This window comes from Hemiscyllium ocellatum, chromosome 4 (genome assembly GCF_020745735.1).
Source record: "Hemiscyllium ocellatum isolate sHemOce1 chromosome 4, sHemOce1.pat.X.cur, whole genome shotgun sequence".
Taxonomy (NCBI): Eukaryota; Metazoa; Chordata; class Chondrichthyes; order Orectolobiformes; family Hemiscylliidae; genus Hemiscyllium; species Hemiscyllium ocellatum.
Genome location: NC_083404.1, coordinates 38,901,992 through 38,921,452, shown reverse-complemented (window position 1 = coordinate 38,921,452; position 19,461 = coordinate 38,901,992). Strand labels below are relative to the sequence as shown.

The following is a 19,461-nucleotide window of genomic DNA, read 5'->3' as shown; positions in this document are numbered from 1 at the left end:
GCAGTCTATCTGGTGAACAGTGTAATTAGAGAGGAAATTGTTATATTTTCTATAGTAGTTTTGACCTACAAGGCATACCAAAGTTAAGAGTCAACTCAAATTGCTGTAGGCCTGAAATTACTTATAAACTGAAATAGGTAAGATCAGCAGATTTTCATCCTGTATATATGTTAGTGAACCAGGTGGATTTTTACACAACTCTGTAGTCTTGTGTCTCAGTTACTGGCAGTAGCTTTTTTTTAAATTCCAGATCTGCTGAAGTGAATGAACTTAAACATGCTTGTGACTATACTAGGATTTGAATTTTTGTCAGATTATTGTGAGATTATTTATAATATATCCAATATAACCCTAAATGCTAAGATTTGGTCCTCATCGATCAATGATCTTTGTATGCTTTGTCCTTGTAAGAGAAATGAAAATTTGCTCTGAAGCAGATGGGGTATCAGGCTCCCATCCAACTTGTTAACTCCACAAACACTTCTGTGTTCGAATTGCACGCAGTGATCTTGGCAACAACAACGCTGACGCATTGATCTGAAAGTCTTCTGAACACTATGTTGAGGTTTTAGACAAAAGTTGAAAGAGTTTCACTTTAATTCTTTACATTTTAAAGCAAGAAAGCTTCTACACGAAATATTACTTTTACTGGTTTCTATACTGTCCTTAAAAAATCTTTCAGTTTTACAACCTTTTAAAGATAATTTAAATTGTTGATGTTTTTCTATGTTTTGTAGGTCATGCCAGAATACAGGATGTTGAATTTTATCACAGTGGACAGTATGGTTACTTAAATTACTTTGGCTCACGATATTCTGTGTCTTTCCTCAATCTTGGAGAGGTTTGTAACAGAATGTTTTAAGAAGTTCATATTTTTCATGCAGATTAATTTGCTTGTGTTTCTGACAGTTCCTGAGGGTGGATGAATGCTGCAAATTGAGATATGGCATGCCTCACCTGCAGGTGTGAGTCTGTCAGGTTGATATTCTTGTCAAATGTTCCGAAATTTACCCAATCACTTGAAGCTTTATAGAGACTGTTCCATTTGGTCTCCAGTTTTCCCAAATGACAGAGGGTAGTTAAGTTGCCAGGAGGTAGGCACCAGTGGCAGACCAGTGTGCCAGTGCTCCTGGCAAGCTTGGAGGCCCACCATGTAGAGTGCTATCCCCAACCCTTAATACCACCGCCATGGTGGTGGGCTGACTACTTTCTCTTGTATGATTGATTTTTTAAATAGGTGGCTATGAAGGGACCTCCGTGTTGAAGTGCCCTTTCAGTTACTTACTCTTCAATGCAACATGCCACTCCTCTTAAGTTATTCAGCCTTTTATTAACCATCTAGCTTTAAGAGTTCGCCTGCTGCCCTTAATTCCTTGAGTGTGCGTTCAGTGCCAAATCATGTTTGTTGTCCTCAAAATGAAAACTTGACCCTCATTTCCACTGATCAGGGCATTCTCCACACTGGGGACCACAAATGCAGACTGAGTGACCACATCAGTCAACAAACATAATCCAAGTTTCGAATATTTGTCATTTTAATTGTTCACCTTGCTCCCAAGTTGACCTTTCTGTTCACAGCCTGCTGCAGTGTTCCAGTGAAGCTCAACACAAAGTTGAGGAACAGTACCTCATCTTTCAACTCAGCACTTTACAGCATTCTCAACTCAACGCTGAGTTTAACAACTTTAGATTATAACCACTGCCTTTATCTTGTTCTTTTCTCATTTCTCTTTTTTTAAAATTTTGCTCTTTTCCTTCTCACTGCTTTCTTTATTACTTCACATTGTATTTAGGTTCAGAGTTTTTTTAATAGTAATTCCCCTTATGTGGACACAGCCAATTTTATTCACTTTCATCCAGTATAAGGGCTGTTGCACGGCACAATCTTTTGATACGTAATCATCTCTGGCCTCCACTTTATGCAAAGCTTTCACTTTGCTCTATACACACACATGCAGACACATACACAAGCAAAACACACACACAGGCAGACACAGGCACAGATGGACACATACAAACACAAAGTGAGACACACATTGACACAGTCAGAGACAGACACAAACAGACACACTCAAAGTCAAATGCACACACAAAGATTGACTCAAACACAGGCACGCACACACAGACATAGGCACACATAAATATACATACATGCACACACACACAATAAACACACTTTTCTTTCAGGAATGATCCCTCAACCTGAAACATGAACTTTATGTGTGTCTCTCTCTCTCTCACACAGACACAGATGCTGCCTGACCTACTGCTAGCATGTTTTGCTCTTGTTCTCGATTTTGAGTATCTGCAGGATCACTGTGCAGAATAAGGTTCAAACATGAGACTTCTGACTGAAGATCTCAGAGTGGGAGAGCATGAGGAAAGATAGGCTTTCACAGAGTCAGAAACTCATTTCCCTCAACGTTTATAAACTGATAGTTTTTGTATTTTTATTCAGGACATGTTTATGATTCATTTTCCAAAAAGGCAGGACCTGGCATAAATCAGGATGAATAATGTGTTATGGACCAGTCCAGACCCCTCAAAATATTTCAAGAATATAGCCCAAATTTTCTAGTTGTTTTAAGCAGTGGATATTCCAGAAGTGATGCAGCTGCCCCAACCACGCAGATTTAAACAAAACAAAATGTATTTACAGACTACTGAATGAAACACAATCAGAGGAGAACCAAACTTAGAATAACTTAACCCATCTGAAGACCCACTCGACTCTATCACAACTTAACGATGCTGTTCCAAATATTTGCAACATCCCCATAAACACCCCCTAAGCACAAAATGGTAAAATCAAACGCAGGTTCTTACAGGAGAGGTGTCAGACAGAGAGAGGATCAGCATGGAACTGCTCCTTTAGGTTCCCAGCTAAAACTTGACCCACAGCTGCAAACAAAACAGCTTGCTAAAACCAAACCAAACCAAACCCTGAACTGAGAGAACTGGCCATTCTCCTTTCATTGTACAAGTGTTTTTAAAAAAAACACTTAAAAGCTTTCTAAAGTAGATTTTCCAGACATATCAGAACCTCTGCCTTTATGATTCCCCTGAAAAAAATACAAGGACAACATAACTTTATTAAAGAAGCAGCATAATCTTAAATGGAAATGGGGCTGAATGAGATAGAAGGGGGTATCCCCCCAAGAGCAAACAGCAAATTCCAGAATCACTACTGATATTCTGTGATATCATAAGAAATGGATGAGGACCAAATTGATTGACTGTGATTCATTCGAACTATCGCTTTACAGATTGTAGAAAATGATTCCTACATTCGTGGATGTGCTTTCCACCATGGATTTGCTCCTGCGATAGGAGTCTTTGGAACAAGTGGCCTTAATATTGATGATAATGTCATATTCAAAACTTATGATGGAGGTAATCATAATCTTAGCATGTAGATATACGTAAAGGATGTTAAATTGTGTGTTTAGGTGTAAGCCAGGCACATGTGAGTTATCCTGTTTTTCACGATGTCAAATAGTTTTCACTCATCCTTACATCATTGAATAAAGTCAAGATCTACAGTAAAGCATTTCACTTCAGAATGTTGATGAATGATATTTGTACATTTACTGAGCATGGCATCAGGAAGAGCAGGAGTATGCAAAGAGATATTGATAGTTTAACTGGGTGAGCAATAATTTGACAAATGGAAGGTATTGTGAGAAAATGTGAATTTGTCCATTTTGGCAAGAAGAATAGAAAAATAATATATTCCTTAAGTGGTGAGAGACTGAAGAGTTCTGTGGGACAGAGGTATCGGGGCATTATGGGATGTGACTCACAGTTAGACTGCTGGTGTAGCAAATGATTGGGAAGACAAACGTAATGATGTAATTTATTGCAAGGGAGAAAATAACATAAAAATCAATCAGTTTTGCTACATTTGTGCAGGACATTGGTGAGATCGCATCTACAGTATCGTGTACAATTCTAATCTTATTTTAAAGAAGATACAAGTATGTTAGAAAACTTCCAGTGAATATGCATCCAATTGATTCCTGTGATAACAGGCTCACCTTTATGAGGAAAGGGCTGTATGTCTAAAAGAATGAGAGGTGATCATTATTGATACATGTCAGATGCTGAGGGGACTTGACAAGATAATGCTGAGAGGATGATTCCTCATGTGAGAAAGACTAAACCTTTCAGTTTAAAAAATCAGGGCTCTCTCATTGAAGGTGGAGATGAGGGGAAAGTCATTTCTCACAGAGGGTTGTTAGTCTATGGAATCCCCTACCCCAGAAAGCAGTGGAAACTGGGTCACTGAATATATTTGAGGCTGAATTAGATAGTTTCTTGATACACAAGCAATTCCAAAGTTACAAACAATTGGAGGAAGAGAAGAAAGCAAAGTTGAGACCATGATCAGATCAAACTACTCCTAATCTGTATCTGTTTATTATGAAATGACTTCAGTGTGGCTGAATATCAATTGGTTGTTCTGACCTGTCCTAGGTATCACATTAACGGGTGACAGGAATCGGGCGAGGAGGAATTTATTGGCTCTCACCTTGTGGTCTTCACTTTCCAATATTTGGACTGCAGCAATTGAGGTCAAACCCATTGTATTTAATGAAAGAGAGCAAAGCATATTTAACCAAATTGTTATTTTGACAGTGGGAAATTCAATTTGATTTTGCCCCAAAGTGAGTCATTACTTGCCATCATCAAATCCACTGGGGTGCCATCACAATGCCAGCGCATGAAAACCAAGTATACTCTCGGAAACGTACATCACACTCAATTAACTGAGTCTTCATGTGCAGGCCAAGTATATTTTTCAACTGCTCAGATATCAATAACAAAGTAGCTGTTATAAATGGAATCTCACAATCTAGTTTCCAACTGACCAAAGGTCATTTTCTGACTGTCAGCTATGCTACATGATGGTCAGAACCTGTTCTCATGTAGAGTCATAGAGATGTACAGCACGGAAACAGAGCCTTTGGTCCAACTTATCCATACAGATATCCTAAACTAATGTAGTCCCATTTGCCTGCACCAGGTCCGTATCCCTCTAAACCCATCCAGATGCCTTTTAAATATGGTAACTGTACCAGCCTCCACCACTTCCTCTGACAGCTTATTCCATACATGCACCAACCTCTGCATGAAAAAGTTGCCCCTCAGGTTCCTTTTAAATTTTTCCCCTCTCACCCTAAACCTTTGTGCTCTCGTTCTGGACTCTCCCGCCCCAGGGAAAAGACCTTGTCTATTTACCCTATCAATGCCTCTCATAATTTTATCAACCTCTGTAAGGTCACCTCTCAGCCTCCAATGCTCCAGAGAAATCAGCCCCAGCCGATTCAGCCACTCCCTATAGCTCAAACCCTCCAACACTGGCAACATCCTTGTAAATCTTTTCTGAACCCTTTCAAGTTTCACAACATCCTTCTGATAGATGGGAGACCAGTTGTTCTCTTTACAAAATATCACTTGTCCAAAATGCTGTCCTAGTGTCATCAACCAACCGTCCTCTTTAATGTGAATCACATCACTTGATGCACAGAAAATACATCAAAATGAGGTTCTTTCTCACAACATTGATGCACTGCTGACATAACAGCCTTTGCAATATTTAATTTGATATTTTCATCTTAACTGAAAATGTGTTGCTGGTTAAAGCACAACAGGTTAGGCAGCATCCAAGGAACAGGAAATTCGACGTTTCAGGCATAAGCCCTTCATCAGGAATGAGGAGAGTGTGCCAGGCAGGCTAAGATAAAAGGTAGGGAGGAGGGACTTGGGGGACGGGCAATGAAGATGTGATAGGTGGAAGGAGGTCAAGGTGAGGGTGATAGGCCGGAGTGGGGTGGGGGCGGAGAGGTCAGGAAGAAGATTGCAGGTTAGGAGGGCGGTGCTGAGTTGAGGGAACCGACTGAGACAAGGTGGGGGGAGGGGAAATGAGGAAACTGGAGAAATCTGAGTTCATTCCTTGTGGTTGGAGGGTTCCCAGGCGGAAGATGAGGCGCTCCTCCTCCAGCCATCGTGTTGTTATGTTCTGCCGGTGGAGGAGTCCAAGGACCTGCATGTCCTCGGTGGAGTGGGAGGGAGAGTTAAAGTGTTGAGCCACGGGGTGGTTGGGTTGGTTGGTCAGGGCGTCCCAGAGGTGTTCTCTGAAGCGTTCTGCAAGTAAGCGGCCCGTCTCCCCAATATAGAGGAGGCCACATCGGGTGCAGCGGATGCAATAAATGATGTGTGTGGAGGTACAGGTGAACTTGTGGCGGATATGGAAGGATCCCTTGGGGCCTTGGAGGGAAGTGAGGGAGGAGGTGTGGGCGCAAGTTTTACATTTCCTGCGGTTGCAGAGGAAGGTGCCGGGAGTGGAGGTTGGGTTGGTGGGGGATGTGGACCTGACGAGGGAGTCACGAAGGGAGTGGTCTTTGCGGAATGCTGATAGGGGAGGGGAGGGAAATATATCCCTGGTGGTGGGGTCCGTTTGGAGGTGGCGGAAATGACGGCGGATGATACGTTGTATACGGAGGTTGGTGGGGTGGTAGGTGAGAACCAGTGGGGTTCTGTCTTGGTGGCGGTTGGAGGAGCGGGGCTCAAGGGCGGAGGAGCGGGAAGTGGAGGAGATGCAGGGGAGGGCATCATCGATCATGTCTGGGTGGAATCTGCGGTCCTTGAAGAAGGAGGCCATCTGGGCTGTGCGGTGTTGGAACTGGTCCTCCTGGGAGCAGATGCGGCGGAGACGAAGGAATTGGGAATATGGGATGGAGATTTTACAGGGGGCAGGGTGGGAGGAGGTGTAGTCCAGATAGCTGTGGGAGTCAGTCGGTTTATAGTAGATGTCTGTGTTGAGTCAGTCGCCCGAGATAGAAATGGAAAGGTCTAGGAAGGGGAGGGAGGAGTCTGAGACAGTCCAGGTGAATTTGAGGTCGGGATGGAAGGTGTTAGTAAAGTTGATGAACTGTTCAACCTCCTTGTGGGAGCACGAGGCAGCGCCGATACAGTCATCGATGTAGCGGAGGAAACTTAACACTACAAAGGAATCCCTTACAACATCTCAATTGGTTAATATGATGCTGCTGCTACCTTTTGTACTAGTTTTTCTTGTCTCCTTTGTTCTGGCCAGTCTGATATTTACACCTCAGTTGGGATATTGCTGGCTTATCTGCACTTTCCTCTTCTCCCCATTCATCCAACTCATCTCCTTTTTTAGCAAATCCCAACTGGATAATAATCCCAGGCTGTACTTACTCTGATGGAAAACCTAACTCAACGCAATACCCGAGGTGGACATTCTGCTGCCATTCCTATTCATTTACCCTCTTCGTAACAGTGTATTACAGGGATGGGTTCAGTCTGGTCAGCAATGAGAATTTGTCCAGTTCAACATTTGAACAACATCAGTCAAGGATATTAATTGTTCTGCTCTGCAGTCTGACCCAGATGCTATGCTCTGTGCCCTTTATGCACCATGACCCATGCACCCCAATCATAGAGTCATAGAGATGTACAGCATGGAAACAGACCCTTCAGTCCAACACATCCATGCCGAACAGGTACCCCAGCTCAATCTAGTCCCACTTGCCAGCACCCGACCCATATCACCCCAAACTCTTCCTATTCATATACCCATCCAAATGCCTTTTAAATGTTGCAATTGTATCAGCCTCCACCATTTCCTCTGGCAGCTCATTCCATACACGTACCATCCTCTGTGTGAAAAAGTTGCCCTTAGGTCTCTTTTATATCTTTCCACTCTCACCCTAAACCTATGCCTCTAGTTCTGGACTCCCCCCACCCTAGGGAAAAGACTTTGTCTATTTATCCTATCCATGCCTCTTGTGATTTTAGAAACATCTATAAGGTCACCCCTCAACCTCCGACGCTCCAGGGAAAACAGCCCCAGCCTGTTCAGCCTCTCCTTATAGCTCAAATCCTCCAACCGTGGCAACATCCTTGTAAATCCTTTCTAAACCCTTTCAAGTTTCACAACATCTTTCCGATAGGAAGGAGACCAGAATTGCACGCAATATTCCAACAGCGGCCTAACCAATGTCCTGTACAGACAGAACATGACCTGCCAACTCCTGTACTCAATACTCTGACCAATAAAAGAAAGCATACCAAACGCCTTCCTCACTATCCTATCTACCTGTGACTCCACTTTCAAGGAGCTATGAACCTGCACTCCAAGGTCTATTTGTTCAGCAACACTCTCTAGGACCTTACCATTAAGCATATAAGCCCTGCTAAGGTTTGCTTTCCCAAAAAGCAGCACCTCCCATTTATCTGAACAAACCTCCATTTGCCACTTCTCAGCCCATTGGCCCATCTGGTCAAGATCCTGTTGTAACCTGAGGTAACCCTATTTCCCTACAATCCTCACCCAATGATCTGCTATCTACTATCACATTTTAACTGAATCTTTAGAACATTTAAGAAGCATCGAAAAAGAAAGACTTGCATTTACAAGTACATTTTCATGACCAACAAATGCCTCAATGTCCCTTACAGCCAATAATGTTCTTTTTGAAGTACTGTCAGTGTTGGAATATTTGAAACCCAACACCAATCTCTTTACAGCAAGTTCCCACATACAGCAATGTGAGAGTAAGCAGATTATATATTTTGGACTGCTGATTGAGGGATACATATTGTCCAGCATGGTTGAGAGAGGTCCCCACTCCTCGTCAAAGTAGGGTGACGTGATCTACTACAGCCACCTTTTTTTAATTTCAAAAATACACTTTATTCATAAAATATTTTGATGATCTGTACGATTGGTCATGCCATACATACGTAAATGTTCCATTTCTTTGTATACAGAGACAGAGTAATCGTTCATATATACAGGTCTGTACGATTATTATCCACATATTTAGCTGGGGGGGTCAGTGGAGCCCCCTTACTGCATCGCCCCCCTGTTCTTCTTAGGCAGGCAGACGTTACACGGTGGTCTTTCCCCACCGCGTCTTGGCGGCAGCTGCCCCAAGCATCAGCGCATCCCTCAACACGTAGTCCTGGACCTTGGAATGTGCCAGTCTGCAACACTCAGTCGGGGGCAACTTCTTCAGCTGGACGATCAACAGGTTTTGGACGGCCCAGAGAGCGTTCTTCACCTAGTTGATGATCCTCTAGGCACAGTTGATGTTCTTCACGGTGTGCATCCCAGGGAACAGACCGCAGAGCATGGAGTCCTGCGTCACGGCGCTACTCGGTACGAACCTCGACAAACACCGCTTCATTCCTCTCCAGACTTATCTACTACAGTCATCTGAGCAGGCTGAAGGGGTGGTGTCTGAATAACAGCACCTGTCAGAGGGCAGCACCCCCTTAATACAGTGTCACCTTTGAGTTTTGTGCTCAAACTCTGGTGTGGAACCTGGAACCTAAATCTGGACCTTCGTGACTCAAGAGGCATGAGTCCTACTCTCGGAACCATAGCAGAGACTCAGGCTCAGAATTTCACTCCTGAGGCAGGGAACGTAAGTTGAAAAATTTCCCAACACACCACTCTTGCCTCAGGAGAAACTTCTCTGAGCTTCACTGTTGTTGTTCAGAGGACATTGGGTCATTCCCACTGTCCTCAGACTCAGACTGGAGGTATTCTCGGAAACTACTGAATGCTGAAGTATCCTTTTAAACGGACCCTCTTGATTCTTTGGAACCTCACCTCAGTTACTTACTCCATATTAGCTCTTCTAGCCCTCACCCTCTCCGTGTTCCATCTTAACATCAGGTCCTGATCCACACACAATTCCATGACCCCTTACAACCTCATTCCAACTCATCCAATATCCATCAAAGATACACCAGGTTCAATAAAACAAAGGTATAAATGTCTACTCCAGTCTCCAGTGTATTAAAGATCTACTCCCATTTATGAAACTGGGAGAAAGTGAGCACTGCAAATGCTGGAGATCAGAGCTTATGCTCAAAACGTCGACTCTCCTGCTACTCGAATGCTGTCTGACTGGCTGTGCTTTTCCAGCACCACACTTATCGACTCGCATTTATGAAAGCCCATTCAAAACTTTTCAAACTTAAGCCTTAATTATTTATAAAAACACACTCTTATTCATATCCTCTCATCAAAAACAAATAATCCTTTAATTTTTTTTTGTGATGTCAATCATATCATGAACTTGGATTTCCCTGCTGGCATAATATGAATTTGTGGAAAACAGTTAAACATTTATAAGGAAAAAACAATAACTGTTGGGGAAAATGTCAATGAGCAACATTTATAGAACAGAAATAATTCAACTCTCACTGACACAGGAATCCTCATTTCTATTTTATTTTTAAGGGGTTGGAGATTCAAATAGAGTCATAGAGTCCTACAGCAGGGAGACGGGCCCTTTTGCCGACACAGGTCCATGCCGACCAAAATGTCCACTTATGCTAATACCATTACCCTGCACTTGGCCCATATCCTTCTAATTCTTTCCTATCCATGTATTTGTCCAAATGTCATTTAAATGATGTCAATTTGGCCAATTCAACAACTTCTGCTGGCAGTTCATTCCATATGTGTACCACCCTCTGTGCAAAAAGGGTACCCCTCAGGTCCCCTTTTATTTTTTCCTCCCTAACCTTAAACTGCCCTCTAGTCCGTGATTCCCCAACTCCGGGGAAAAAAAACTGAGTGCATTCACCTTATCCATGCCTCCCATGATCATATACACTTCTATAAGATCCCCCCTCAGTCTTCTACACTCTAAAGAAAAAAATCCTAGCTTGTACAACCTCTCCCGATAACTCAGACCATTGAGTCCTGGCAACATCTTTGTAAAATTCTTCTGCACCTTTTCAAGTTTAATAACATCCTTCCTATGACAAGGTGACCAAAATTGAACACAATACTCCAAGTGCGGCCTCACCAACATCCTGTACAACTGCAACATAACTTCCCAACTTCTACACTCAGTGCCCTGACTGGTGAAGGCCAGTATGCCGAAAGATTTCTTCACTCCCTGTCTACCTGTGACTCCACTTTCAGAGAACCGTGCACTTGAACTCTAAGGTCCCTCTGTTCCACTTCACTTCTGAGGCCCTGCCATTCACCATGAAAATCCTATCTTGACTTTACTTTCCAAATATCTTCACATTGTGATAGTTTTATAGACCTTATTCACTCCTCAAGAGCATTACCTCTAAAATTTAGTAACTTTCACCTTCACTCCAGCAAAAATGAGATCTATTTGAACTGAGTTCACAATGTCCTGCTGGATTTGAGTCACAACTTGCTTGCTCTCCCCTACCAAAACACATTTTGAAATGGGATTGGGATTTCTACATCAAAAAATGGTGGCCTCGCACAATATTTTTACAGGTTTGTTGAGTTTCCCCAATTCCATGAAAACCTGGTCCTCAGGAACAGGCATTGGATCGAGTGGGTGTAAACTGTAATGATTGGGATTGACATTAATTGGGCTGAATGGCCTGTGTCTCTGTTGTAAGTTTCTTGTAGGTATTTACATTCAAAATTGTTCAGGAAAATAAGCACTCTATTATTTGTAAGATGCTGTGAAGTTTATATTTGGATTTTATTTATACTTAAAGGTAATTGAAGGCTCTGATGTTGTGCTTCAAGGAAACATTGTTGCAGGATTTGAGAAGGCTGGTTATCGAATCAATGGGGTACCATGTCCAGGTAAGTCTCAACCTCAAGGAGACCTGCACTCACTTTGTATCTAACATTTCTATGTCATTGACATTGTTCCATTTTGCCCAGGTAAACAATGTATACTTGTTTCATGTATACGGGTCTGGATGAGCAACCGAGAAGTCCAAATCTTGGAGATAGTGTAGACTCACCAGAAAGATACCAAGGTTTAAAGAGTTACACTGCAATACCCCACATCCATGGACACTGGCATCTGATATGTGCCATCCTCTGAGAACCCTCATGACACATATCCAATCCACTACAGAAAGTTTTGGCATTTTAATGCTGCGCCTTGGTCTGCCCAAGGGCAATTCTCATTGTACTGCTGCAGCAAGAACATTGTAATGTAACACTGCAGCAAGGACACTGCAATGTAATGCTGCAGCAAGGACACTGTAATGCTGCAGCAAGAACATTGTAATGTAACACTGCAGCAAGGACACTGCAATGTAATGCTGCAGCAAGGACACTGTAATGCTGCAGCAAGGACACTGCAATGTAACACTGCAGCAAGGACACTGTAATGCTGCAGCAAGGACACTGTAATGTAACACTGCAGCAAGGACACTGCAATGTAACACTGCAGCAAGGACACTGTAATGCTGCAGCAAGGACACTGCAATGTAATGCTGTACCAAGGAAACTGTAATGCTGCAGCAAGGACACTGCAATGTAATGCTGCAGCAAGGACACTGCAATGTAATACTGCAGCAAGGACACTGTAATGCTGCAGCAAGGACACTGTAATGCTGCAGCAAGGACACTGTAATGCTGCAGCAAGGACACTGCAATGTAATGCTGCAGCAAGGACACTGCAATGTAATACTGCAGCAAGGACACTGTGCGCTCAGGGATATGCATCCACCTTGTGGACTGGATCTGATTGTATGGCTTAGCACTTCAATCGCTTTAATAGCTTTGAGGGAGCATGGTGGCACAGTGGTTAGCACTGCTGCCTCACAACGCCAGAGACCCGGGTTCAATTCCCGATTCAGGTGACTGACTGTGTGAAGTTTGCACGTTCTCCCCGTGTCTGCGTGGGTTTCCTCTGGGTGCTCCGGTTTCCTCCCACAGTCCAAAAATGTGCAGGTTAGGTGAATTGGTGTAAATTGCCCGTAGTGTTAGGTGTAGGGGTAAATGTAGGGGAATAGGTCTGGGTGGGTGTGCTTCGACGGGTCGGTGTGGACTTGTTGGGCCGAAGGGCCTGTTTCCACACTGTACATAATCTAAGCACTCATGCTGAGCCTCCCTGGGTGCTTGCAGTAGGCCTGATTTGCATTGGGATCGAGAGTGTGGTGCTGGAAAAGCACAGCAGGTCAGGCAGTACCCGAGGGGCAGGAGAATTGATGTTTTGGGCAAGAGCCCTTCATCAGATTTATGCCCGAAAAGTCAATTCTCCTGCTCCTCGAATGCTGCCTGACCTGCTGTGCTTTTCCAACACCACACTCTCAACTCTGATCTCCAGCATCTCCACCTTCTCCGATCTAATTTGCATTGGACTGATCATTGCACACTTTTCCCCTGCAGCCAGAGATACCAGGCTCATCTTACTTCAATCTTGCTTTGCCATTCAGCAGAGATGCAAAACCAGGAAACTTGTCATGGCTATCATTTGGTCTCAGCTATGTCCAGTGGGATAGCTGAAACAGAAACAGAAATTACTGGAGAAACTCAGTAGGTCTGGCAGCATCTGTGCAGAGGAAGCAGAGTTAGTGTTTCAAGCCCAGTGACTCTTCTTCAGAACTGGAGAGGCTAGCCTTTGCTCAAAATGTCGTGGTATACAGTAAGTTAAGAGCAAGTCTTCGATATCAGACCAAGGGATTGGACTTGGTCAGTTAGCCATTCAAGGGGGTCAGAGTCAGGATGCTGTACAAAAGGGGTGAAGAACTAAATGTAGTGCAGCCCTTCACCCATCTTGGCTCTTTTTACCTCACTGGAGTCTGTTTCTCTTCTTGAATGAAAGTGTGGCTGGTATTATGGGGATGAAAGTTTGTGGCACAATACTTTCAAACAGCAAGGGAAGTGTCCTGACTGAGTGAGTCATCAATACAGAGGCCATGCAAGGGTTGGCATTGTCAGCGGTTAGGGGTGTGATGGGAGTGAGGGAAGAGGTTACAAGAAATAGTGAGAGTGGTAGAGTATGAGTCTTGCTGGGAGGTGGGATGAGTAGCAGAGATCAAGTGAGTGTGAGGTATCAGAGTGAAAATGGTGGCACTCATGGTAGTGAAATGGAAAAGGATATTAGCCTTGTTTGTATAAAGCTGGGCATTCCTTCAAATAGCTGAGACTGCTTTACCGGGAGGTAACCTCAGACAAGGCTGGCATGGTCTGGTGTTGTCGCCTCCAGTGCTGCTGCTGGGGCAAGAGGAAGTCATGCCTCTGTACCACCCTATGGAACAGGTCATTCAGGATCCTGATGGCACAGCAAAGGGCCAAGTTAGCACAAATACTGCTCTTACATGGCACAGGTGGGGAATTGATGTAACATGGTGCCATATAGTAGCATGTCCACCCCCCTTGACTGATGACTGCTGACAACATGCTGCCTGCAGGTTTTCTGTCTACACTAAACAGTAGATAGGGAAAAGAAAGTGAAAATGAGCGAGCAAGCAGGATCCCTGGAATACAGCCTACTCCAGTTCATGAGATGGAGCTTGACCTTATGCACAAAGTGACTTGGCAGCAGCATTGCAGTGAAAGGTGATTGTGCACTCCAAAGTACAGTATTAAAGAGCAGGACCATATTGTAAGTGGATCAGAGACATGCCATGAGATCATACAGAGCTGGTATTTGTCCAATGCCAACCTGCATCTATAGTGGGGGTGGGAGAGCAATCTCTGCCCACAGAGAGTGCCCTGAGTTACTGACAACTACTGTCTGAGAAGAAGGATTGAAGGAGCAAGTGGTGAGCCAGTTAACTGCTCTGATTTTCATGTTGGGAATTGCTGCCATCAGGTTTCGATCCAGTGGCTGGAAGAATGGGTACCTGTTGATAACACAGGATTAGTTAATAATAACACGCCCATCATGCAAATTAGCCTTTCACCAGTCACTGGCAAGATTCTTGTCTTGCCATTCAGTACTTTGTTGAAGAATCAGGTGTTTTGCTCATAATTTCGAGAATTTCATTACTGCTGGTCTCACCCCATTTTCCCAACTCTCGCACCAATGTACACTTTGACTGGGAATATTCCTTCCAATACTGCACAGAGCCTGCATTAGTGTTTTCTACAGCTATATCATAATGTCCTTATTTTTTTCCCCTCTGCCTCTGTTCATTCCTTAAGGTTTACTACCAGTCTCTCAAACTATCCTGCCACCTTCAGCAATTTTTGCAGGTATATGCCCCAGGTCCACTGCTCCTGGCTCCAGTTAGAATCATTTCCTTGCCACAATCTTCCTATGAAAATGAATCACATCTCACTTCCTGAATTAAATTGCATCTGTCACTTGTGCATCCAGTCAGACTGTGTCCTTTACACGTTCTCCAATTGCATCTTGTCGCAGTTCACAAAATGTCCACTTTTTTTTTGTTATCCAGTAATATTGAAATTGTGCTTTTGTTATGACACGAAGACAGACAGCTGAACCAAATCAGCCCTTCCGCCTCTGTATTCAAATCACAGTAAAATTAAAGCCTTCAAATTCCCTCAAGGTTGACCCCAATTATTTCTAACCAAACTTTTGAATGACCAGACTCTGCGAATAATCAGTTCCAGATATCGGCTTGCATCTTAAACAAAAGACTTAGCAGCTTATGAACAACATAGTAACTTCAGCAGGGCAAAAAGTAACACCAGAGTAATCTAATTGGTCTATTTTATGAAACCTAAAATCTTTGTTTCATCCGCATTCACACAAAAAACAGACAAACATGCTTAAGGGATGAGTAAAAGTAAATAACAAAATGGCTAGATTATTTATTGTTTTCATGATGTGTTCCACAGGCATAAGTGGTGATATTTTCTAAAGATGTCAAACATTGTCATCTTTATAGTTCACTCAGCTAAAAGCAGTAATACTTAGAATTTAGTTTTGTATTCTCTGAGCTTCAAAAAGCTGTTCCTAGGAGATTTGGCAGGGTACTTTCAAATCTTCATGCTATAGCATCAATAGCCACACTCTTTCTGACAGAAACATGGTACGAAAGTCAATTCAAATTCTGACCACTCCCTGACAGACTGACCATATTCTCCATGGGGCCTGAGTCACCATTCAATACTTATTATAAGGTCTTTTCCAGACTTGCTGGAACCAATTCTCAGGTACTGACCTTGTTAATAGTCAACTGTTTGAACATAAATGCTGTTACCAGTGTCAAAGCATCTCCTTAACCTTTGATCAGGAACCAACTTGCAATTAACCTCCAGGCATGGCCTCAAATAATCAAAAAACGTTTTGTCTGTTTTCCTGTTAATAAAAACTTATTGACAGTCCAAAGATATCTTTGGCTTCCATTTCACACTTCACAGTTCTAAACCAAAATTGCTAAAAGAATAAAATAAAAATAAAGAAATTTTGGCAAGGGTTTTAAAACCATGTACACTAAATTCTTGATTATTAATATAGATCAAGAAGAGCAGAGGTCCAAAAACCAACTCCTGACACCTACACTATAAAACTTCCTCCAGTCAAAAAAACAATTATTGACTGCTCTCTCTGTCCTGTTACTTAGCCAATTTCATATAGTCATAGAGACTTAGAGATACAGTATGGAAACAGACCCTTCGATCCAACCCGTCCATGCTGACCAGATATTCCAACCCAATCTAGTCCAACCTGCCAGCACCCGGCCCATATTTCCCCAAACCCTTCCTATTCATATACTCATCCAAATGCCTCTTAAATGGTGCAATTGTACCAGCCTCCACCACTTCCTATGGCAGCTCATTCCATACACGTACCATGCTCTGCATGAAAAAGTTGCCCCTTAGGTCTCTTTTATGTCTTTCCCCTCTCACCGTAAACCTATGCCCTCTAGTTTTGGACTCCCCAACCCCAAGGAAAAGATTTTGTCTATTTACCCTATCCATGCCCCTCATAATTTTGTAAACTTCTATAATGTCACTCCTCAGCCTCCGACGCTCCAGGGAAAACAGCCCCAGCCTATTCAGCCTCTCCCTGTAGCTCAAATCCTCCAACCCTGGCAACATCCTTGTAAATCTTTTCTGAACCCTTTCAAGTTTTACAACATCATTCCAATAGGACCAGAATTGCGCGCAATATTCCAACAATGGCCTAACCAATATCCTGTACAGCCACAACATGACCTTCCAACTCCTATACTCAATATTCTGACCAATAAAGGAAAGCATACCAAACACCTTCCTCACTATCCTATCTACTTGCAACTCCACTTTCAAGGAGCTATGAATCTGCACTCCAAGGTCTCTTTGTTCAGCAACATTCCCTAGGACCTTACCATTAAGTGTGTAAGTCCGCTAAGATGTGCTTTCCCAAAATGCAGCACCTCGCATTTATCTGAATTAAATTCCATCTGCCACTTTTCAGCCCATTGGCCCATCTGGTCCAGATCCTGTTGTAATCTGAGGTAAACTGCTTCGCTGTCCACCACACCTCCAATTTTGGTGTCATCTGCAAACTTACTAACTGTACCTCTTATGCTCACATCCAAATCATTTATGGAAATGACAAAAAGTAGAGAGCCCAGCACTGAACCTTGTGGCACTCCACTGGTCACAGGACTCCAGTCTGAAAATAACCCTCCACCACCACTTTCTGTCTTCTACCTTTGAGCCAGTTCTGTATCTAAATGGCTGGTTCTCCCTGTATTCCATGAGATCTAACCTTGCTAATCAGTCTCCCATGGGGAACCTTGTCGAACGCCTTACTGAAGTTCATATAGATCACAACTACCAATCAGCCCTCATCAATCCTCTTTGTTACTTCTTCAAAACACTCAATCAACTTTGTGAGACATGATTTCCCATGCACAAATCCATGTTGACTATCCCTAATCAGTCCTTGCCTTTCCAAATACATGTACATCCTGTCCCTCAGGATTCCCTTCAACAACTTGCCCACCACCAAGGTCAGGCTCACCGGTCTATAATTCCCTGGCTTGTCTTTACCGCCCTTCTTAAACAGTGGCACCACGTTTGCCAACCTCTAGTCTTCTGGCACCTCACCTGTGACTATCCATGATATAAATATCTCAGCAAGAGGCCAAGCAATCACTTCTCTAGCTTCCCACAGAGTTCTCAGGTACACCTTGGCAGGTCCTGGGGATTTATCCACTTTTAACCGTTTCAAAACATCCAGTACTTCCTCCTCTGTAATCTGGACATTTTGCAAGATGTCACCATCTATTTCCCTACAGTCTATATCTTCCATATCCTTTTCCACAGTAAATACTGATGCAAAATATTCATTTAGTATCTTCCCCATTTTCTGTGGTTCCACACAAAGGCCGCCTTGCTGATCTTTGAGGGGCTGTATTCTCCCCCTAGTTACCCTTTTGTCCTTAATATATTTGTAAAAACCCTTTGGATTCTCCTTGCAAAGTTATCTCATGTCCCCTTTTTGCCCTCCTGATTTCCCTCTTAAGTATACTCCTACTTCCTTTGTACTCTTCTAAAGATTCATTTAATCTATCTTGTCTATACCTGATATATGCTTCCTTCTTTTTCTTCATCAAACCCTCAATTTCTTTAGTCATCCAGCATTCCCTATACCTACCAGCCTTCCCTTTCACTCTGACAGGAATATACTGTCTCTGGATTCTCGTTATCTCATTTCTGAAGGCTTCCCATTTTCCAGCTGTCCCTTTACCTGCGACCATCTGCCTCCAATCAGCTTTCAAAAGTTCTCACCTAATACCGTCAAAATTGGCCTTTCTCCAATTTAGAACTTCAACTTTTAGATCTGGTCTATCCTTTTCCATCACGATTTTAAAACGAATAGAATTATGGTCACTGACCCCAAAGTGCTCCCCCACTGACACCTCAGTCACCTTCCCTGCATTATTTCCCAAGAGTAGTCAAGTTTTGCACCTTCCCTAGTAGGTACATCCACATACTGAATCAGAAAATTGTCTTGTACACACTTAAGAAATTCCTCTCCATCTAAACCTATAACACTATGGCACGCCCAGTCGATGTTTGGAAAGTTAAAATCCCCTACCATAACCACCCTATTATTCTTACAGATTGCTGAGATCTCCTTACAAGTTTGTTTCTCAATTTCCCTCTGACTATTAGGGGGTCTATAATACAATCCCAATAAGATGATCATCCCTTTCTTATTTCTCAGTTCCACCCAAATAACTTCCCTGCTATCCCTTATCAAAAATGCCACTCCCCCTCCTCTCTTGCCTCCCTTTCTTTCCTTCCTGTAGCATTTGTATCCTGAAACATTAAGCTGCCAGTCCTGCCCATCCCTGAGCCATGTTTCCATAATTGCTATGATATCCCAGTCCCATGTTCCTAACAATGCCCTGAGTTCATCTGCCTTCCCTGTTAGGCCCCTTGCATTGAAATAAATGCAGTTTAATTTATCAGTCCTACCTTGCCCTGCCTGCTCTGACTGTTTGGCTCACTTCTGTTCTCAACTGTACCTGTCTCAGATCGATCTCTTTCCTCACTATCTCCCTGGGCCCCCCCCACCCCCACCTTACTAGTTTAAATCCTCCCAGCAGTTGTAGCAAATTTCCCTGCCAGTATATTAGTTCCCTTCCAATTTAGGTGCAATCCGTCCTTCTTGTACAGGTCACTTCTACCCCAAAAGAGATTCCAATGATCCAAAAATGTGAATCCTTTTCCCATACACCCGCTCCTCAGCCATGCATTCATCTGCT

The 19,461-nt window shown here is 43.1% G+C and overlaps 1 protein-coding gene across 1 annotated transcript in view; it reads left to right on the top strand.

Moving 5' to 3' along the window:
* pkhd1l1.1 (PKHD1 like 1, tandem duplicate 1) overlaps positions 1-19,461 on the top strand; it is a 246,772-nt gene that overhangs the window by 174,535 nt on the left and 52,776 nt on the right. The window contains 4 exon segments of the mRNA XM_060823999.1: positions 738-845; positions 3,274-3,393; positions 4,477-4,574; positions 11,539-11,629. Coding sequence (XP_060679982.1) covers positions 738-845; positions 3,274-3,393; positions 4,477-4,574; positions 11,539-11,629 — 417 coding nt within the window.